Raw genomic sequence first — 6,935 nt, forward strand, 5'->3', positions numbered from 1 at the left:
CTGAAATGCCTCAGCCGGCCTCGACCCCGCCTAGGCTTAGAGTCAGTGTGTGGTCACGCGCACTTTTTCCCCAATGCACATGAGCCCCTGATGAGCCTTGCCCCCTGATCCTCACTACCACTCTACCAGGCAGCAGACCCTCACCAAACCCTAAAAAAAAACAGGAGCGCAGACGCGGAGGCGGTGACATCTACGCGCTGCGCGCGCCATTATCAAGCAGGCTCTATGATCATCAATGATCATCATGGTCAGGTGACAGGTCAGGTGGTGTTGTTTGTTTAATAAATTATAATGAGTAGGGCGGGCGGCCTGCCTCCTGATCATAGAGCCTGCCTGCCCTGCAATGAAAATCGGCGGACACGTCACACGCGTCGGAGCACCAGCAAGCATTTTTGTGCTCACAGTCATCACCAGGCCGCCGCCTCAGTCAGACAGCCAGGCGGCCCGATTTGGCCATAAATAATGTAAGTAAATGGTGGTCGCTCACTCACTGTGTTCTGTTGTTGGGGCCGATTTGGACCGACCGGGGTCCAAATCGGCCCCAACAGCAGAACCGGCCCCCCTCCCCATTCAGCCTACCGGGGGATTGCCTGGTGCCCAGAATGACCAGTCCGGCCCTGCAGGTCGCTCACTGATGCAAGGTTACACCTGTCAATTTGCTTGAGACGTTGTCAATCACATGAAGGCACCTTGCCTCTCCATGCTCCAGAACGCATATTTCCCACATCCTGCCACAGTGCATATAGTAATCCTGAAAAAATAGGAGGAAAAGAGAAAAAAGTATTTTGATGAATAGTGTGGTTGTGACATCAAACACTGCCCTGGTTGAAGAAAGAGGATACTCTGATTCGCTTCAGCACATCTTTACTCTTCAAGTAGCTAGCTCCAGCTGGTGCACAGCACTGACACAAATTGGAAATGTTCATCTGATTAATGCTCATAATCCTCAGAGTTAGATAAACATAGAAGAAGAATGTCACATGTGTCTTTGACCACATAAGTACTTTTTTATGGCCCGCAGTGCTTAATTTGTAAAGGTTAATGCCTTTCTCAAGAGGCCACTGCAGCTTGCACCATCCATTGCCCCTACCAGCACTGTCAATGACATACCATCATAAGTACGACCCATCGCACTCCTACCAGTGTGACAATTCACACTATTTGAGGCCACCCACACCTATAAGATTGACGTGGGTTGCAGGTATTATTCATCTTTAATGTACAACATTAAAGTATTAAACGCCAGTAGCTGCCGCCACATACAAAAAGTGGTAGGGCAGGGGGAGAGTGCTTGGGGTGTGGGAGAGGGAGCACGGGATGGGCACATGGTAGCAGGGGACTTTAATAATAATAATAACAAAATTTAAGTTGTACTTACCTGCTGCGGGCCGCCCCCCGCATTGTGTCTCGGTGCTGAGACTTCCTTGTCCCAGCAGACACTGTGACTACGTCAGACTCCCTTTCATTCCCGAGCTGCTGCAGGGGGGGGATTGGCCTGAGCAGACCGGAAAGACCCTCCGCTCAAGTCAAGGAGTCTGTGGGGTTTCTCTAACCCGGCTGTTCAATACAGCCGGGTTAGAGAAACCTAAGTGCGCATGTGTGATTTGGTCGGTCTGAGATGGCCGGGCAAACACACACAAGCACTTAGCGAGTGCATTTAGCACTTCTCCGCCCCCTTCCCATGCCCCAGCCCCACCCCTCCCTGTACAGGCTGGCTAAGCCAGCGGCTTAAAAAAAAATGATAATGAAATATCGTTTTATTTTTTTGCTGCTGGCTCTGAGCCAGTGGGGTGACGCTCCTCTGCCATTGCGGAGGAGCCGCCCCTGTTAAACACTATTGTTGTGCTCCTCTCAAAATTAGAGAGACCGCATCACCAAGTGGTGGACTGTTATTTAGTGCCGGTGCCGGAAACCACCGGCTGAAATTAAGCAGTGTGTGTGGGCTCATGTTTGAGCATGACTTGTGCCTGGAGACATGATACAGGAACTGATCATCAGGAATATAAGGCTTCCTCTGATCTGAACCTACCCAGCTTTCTTCTGGAGTTCAGACGGTCGTGCTACCTGTAGAAGCAAGCTTATGGTTAAAGAAACAAAAGTATTTACTGGCTTAAATGGCCATGCACCTGAACTATTTTAAGGTACAGAGTTTGTGTCATAGGATTTATGCTTTTAAGGTACCTCACCTCTACAGCGAAAGCTTTCCAGAATGTTCTAGTCAGTTGTCTCAAGCTGTCCTCCAGGTGTTTGACTTTTATGTTAAATTACCAACACATCCCAATTATAAAACAAGTAAAGTTTTTTTGTGTGTATGTACATCTTTTTTTATTTGTGTAGGGTTAACTTGAACTTTCAGGATGATGTATTATTATGTACAGCACCAATATGTAATGATAAGTGTTTTCTACCTGATGGAAACTGCTGGTAGCACTTGATATTCACTAAAGTTGTGTACACTATTCACTCATAATCTTTTCAGTTTTTATATTATTATTATTATGATTATTATCATTTTTATTATCATCATTATTATTTGCAAGTAATCTTTTATTTGGTTTTCGTTATTAATTTGTTTTTTCTTTTAGCTCATTGATTCTTTTGCCTCGAAGATTTCACTGGGTTGATGTGAAAGCTGGGGATTCCTTTTGCTTTTCTGTTTTCTACAAAACAAAACTGTTGCATGATTCAAACCTGAAATAAGGTGGGTGACGTTTGCCAAGTTGTAAAACATTAAACATGTTATCTTGGTCCTCGGAAAGGGAAAGAATCGTCAGTGCATTGTTGATGATACTTGATGTGAACCAGATCTGACTGCTCTCTGATTTTGTACAGAACTATTCAACAAACTCCATTTGATAGCAAAAGCATCCCAACTTGGACAAACATGTTAGGCCGTTTGTCCCTTTCTAAATCTATATTGGGCCTCTTCCCCGAAGCCATTTGTGCTTGTAAGTGTGTCTTACACACGGAAATTGCTGGATTTATTAGTGCAAGATATTCACAAAAGATGGTCTAAGGCCTGCAAATATTCTCTAAGGTTTGCAAATCCCTTTAATAACCCCTAATGCCAGAGTCCAATTTTGTGATATTATGGACGAGTAAATCCCAGCCCTGGGGTAGAAGTGGAGACACTTCCTACCCCTGGACTGGGATGTACACGTCAATCATATGGATGCACGTTCTACATCTGTACTGGGATTTACTGGTCCATAAAATGGATGCACTTTCTGCCCCTGGACTGGGATTTACTGATCCCTAATATCACAAAATTAGGACAGATTTTGCCTTATCGGTTTGAGAGCACATCATATTTCTCTCTACCCCCTTCCCACACCAGAAATTCTAGGAGATGTATTCCTGAAAAGATCAGAAGTAAATTCCTTTCCAGGGATGGAATGGGAATCTATCTCTTTCAAAACTGGTGGGAGTGGAGGAAAAGAGGTTGCTCCATGGGTAAAAACCTTTTCCTTGAGGAGACAAAGTGACATTGCACCGAAGTGTTGGCATTTTAGCGTACCTAATTTTACAACTCATACAATAAAGAGGCGGAAATGCTAGCGTACTGGCGAGAACGGTAATTCACAAAAGTTTCCCCGAAGTGTGTCAAGAAACCTGGGGCTGATGCCGCTGCCAGACGCAATTCTGAAAAGTATTGACAATAACCAACATATCTAACTCTACACCCATGCAAGGGTGGAACTCTTTAGGTGCAGATCGTTGTGTGAATTGGGACCATTGTGCCACCATGTACCTTTCCATCTCAATAAAACACTAAGCCAACCAGAACCTGAATGTAACACCTTGTTGCACATCATACCTCAGCCCAACCTCTGAGTCACTCCATTATGTGGCAAGACATGAACTTAACCCAGATTAATTCAACGATAGAATCTAAGTGTGTGATCGGATATGAACTTGGCGCACACTTGAAAAGAATGCCCTGGAGCCTTTACAGACCATGTGTGGAAAATCTGAATTCTTTTTTTACAAACATAATTTCTATCGTAATGATTCCTAAATAATATTGGTTTTCCAAAGCAGGGCATTCAGTACTTGGCTTGCCATTTACCACTTAATGAGTCTAGATCGAATTCGCCTGCCTCACCTCTTATTTCCCTTGGTTTTCCTCAATGAGTTTGTCCTGCTGGAAAGACTGTAGCTGGATAAAGGTAGAATAATTGTGGTGCAGAAAATGAAGATGGCAACAGGATATCTGAGTGTGACTATGTATTTTCTTTTTCTTTTTTTACACATTTCAGGACGAGTTGGACTGTGGAAGGACATCTTCACTGTATCCATGAATGAGAAGTTTGATTTTGTGTATAAACAGAAGATGGGGAAGTCTGACCTCACATTTGACTTCAGTTTGTAAAAAAAAAACTGCACACATTGAGTTCCCACTTATAAGCTAGAAATGCCTTATGCGTCTGTTTATTACCTGCTCAGTAAAGTACAATAGCTTTTCGGTGTGACACTATAACAAAGCAAACGATAGGAATATGTTGTTGTTCACAGTCATAAACAGCTGCTTCTCCTTTATTATTCCAGTTATTAAGCTGCCTTCATAAATTTATTGCTATACGAATATCCGCAGCTGTTTATGAATGTACAATAAAAGTATACTGTATGCTTCATGTCTTTATGCAAGTAGAATGTATGTCCCCAAAAATACGTTTTGAACTTTTTAGTGATTGTAACTAAAGATATATTAAACTAAAGCCAAAAAGCTCAATTAAGAGAATTCCTTAAAAGGCCAAAACTGTATATTAAAAGTATCTCAGGGCTAAGATGCTGAAGTGGTTTTTAACATTTTGCGACTGGAACTCCAATCCCAATTGAAAGTGGTTACAAAGAGCAATGGGACGTCCTTTAATGACTGTGTAAGCTCCAGCAGGCATGGTCATGTTTTGGAGTTGATTCAATTCATGGGTGCAGTTCTAGCCATAGACACCACTCTACGTCCCCAGTCACATGGTAGTTTGTCCCCAATTTCTTTGAGAGCAGCAAGAATATACAGCCGTCTATTCATCCCATATATTAGGAATAGCGGAGTATGTTTTTACTCCTGATGACATCACAGGTGGGACTTAAGATCCCACTTTTAGCCACTCAGCAGCCTTCTGTTTGTTGCCGAAGACTTAGGTGGTGGGCACGAGTGAAAAGTGTGCAAAGAATATAGGACTCTTGCTGGCGTCACGTAAAATGACGGGCCCCCTGAAGAATGTAATGAGGGGCCCCTGAGTCTCCCATATCTCACCAATATTCATTTGACTTGAGCTGAATGGGGGCTCATGAAGGATTTGGGGCTTCCCTGCACCCCAGGGGCTTCAGGGGCCTGTGTTAAACCAAAGGTAGCAAGGGCGTCACCAAGTGTAAGAGGGTAAGCCAGGCATAGCATTTGAAATCTGTAATTGATGTCCATAAGAGAAAAACTAAATCTACGTCCCAGTAAGAGGTGATTACTACATGCAGTGGTGGATTTCAGACAAGCATGTATTATAAACCAATCAGTTTAGTGGGAGTGGGCCTGGAGCTCGTCAATTGAAAGAAGTGGCTACCATCTGTGGCAGGGACACAGTTAAGAAACAAACCCTTTCTATGGGGAGCATAGCATTACTTGAAAAATGCAGAGTGTTTTATTGCATGCGATTGTAGGATGGTCACTTTTTCCCCAGAATAAACCAGCATTTTGCATGATAAAATCACCGCCTTATGGGACCTTGCTCCGTATTCTCCTAAGTCACAGAAGACAAAGTGACATTGGCCCACAACAGCTACTGAGCAAAGTGGAGAAAACTATGAAAAGACTTCCCATGGGCAGCCATCTTTCTTTCATTAACAGCAGATGTCTAAAAATGCTCGAAAACAGTAACACCAAAGGCCACTAAGAAGGGAATGTTCAAGAATGCAGTACCCCACTTCTGCAAACAATGACCGGCTTCTAGAAAAAAAGGAATTGCTTTCAAAATTCAAGTTGCATTGTGTGTGTATACTTATTTTTTATTTTTATATAATAGGCCTGCGTTCAAACATATGACTCAACAGAACATGCTTAAAGAATGAACACTGGCCATCGAAGAAGTATTTCCATGATGGGATATGTCGTTAATGTTGTCTGTACTCTGGGTGAAATCTCTGTATTAATGGGTAAATAAAAATGATATTTGTGCATATGTTTCCCGGCTGCAAAGACGCACATACTGACAGCCCTCCTTCCTGGCTCATCAAACGTCTCTGATGGACTTGTCTCTTTCTTATTTCTGCTGCAATGTATCATGCATTGAGACAAACACGATGGTTTATATAGCATGGTGTGCCTTGCCAGCATTGTCCTAGTGTATGTCTGGGTGGAACGGCTTCAACTTAAATCGTGTTCATATTTTTATATATCTACAGTGGTTGCATTTCAAGCAGTACACAGTACACTTCTGTGCTTGCTTGCTTATCTAATAAAAGCAGGTTCCATCCACTGTGTTGCTGGTTTTGTTCTTGGTAATTGAAATGCTGGGGAACCACGTGACCTCTTTGAGAAGACATCCTGAAGCCTGTTAATGTAGTAATATCCGGCTTTTAATGCAGCAATTTCCGACTTTCACAGGGTACTCCGGACTCAGAAGTACATTAATATGTAATGAGAATGCTTTCTTTAAGCTGGTATGCCCTCCATGTTATGATCTTCAAATGATTTGGTCATGTGACCAAGAAGAACCTGGCTAGTAGATTTCAAACAGTTTGTGACAGTGAGAGCGATGCTAAAGCCATTAAGTCACTGGAAACGTTCAGCATGATTTATAAAGTTATTTCTGCTAATAACATAAGGTATAAAGTTTTATGAGCGCATACGGTACGATTCCGACTCCTTGTCCTTTGCAGAAAGTGATCCGCCAATTGTAAATCCATTTACTCCCGCATAACATCACTCCACAACATTGTAA

The 6,935-nt window shown here is 43.0% G+C and overlaps 1 protein-coding gene across 1 annotated transcript in view; it reads left to right on the forward strand.

Annotated features, from left to right (window-relative positions):
- Positions 1–6,448, forward strand: part of SULT4A1 (sulfotransferase family 4A member 1) — a 142,870-nt gene extending 136,422 nt beyond the window's left edge. The window contains exon 7 of the mRNA XM_085652466.1: positions 4,260–6,448. Coding sequence (XP_085508592.1) covers positions 4,260–4,372 — 113 coding nt within the window. The 3' untranslated portion in view covers positions 4,373–6,448. The remainder of the gene's footprint in view (positions 1–4,259) is intronic.
- The last annotated feature ends 487 nt before the right edge of the window (positions 6,449–6,935 follow it).

This window comes from Triturus cristatus, chromosome 4_1, assembly GCF_964204655.1.
Source record: "Triturus cristatus chromosome 4_1, aTriCri1.1, whole genome shotgun sequence".
NCBI lineage: Eukaryota > Metazoa > Chordata > Amphibia > Caudata > Salamandridae > Triturus > Triturus cristatus.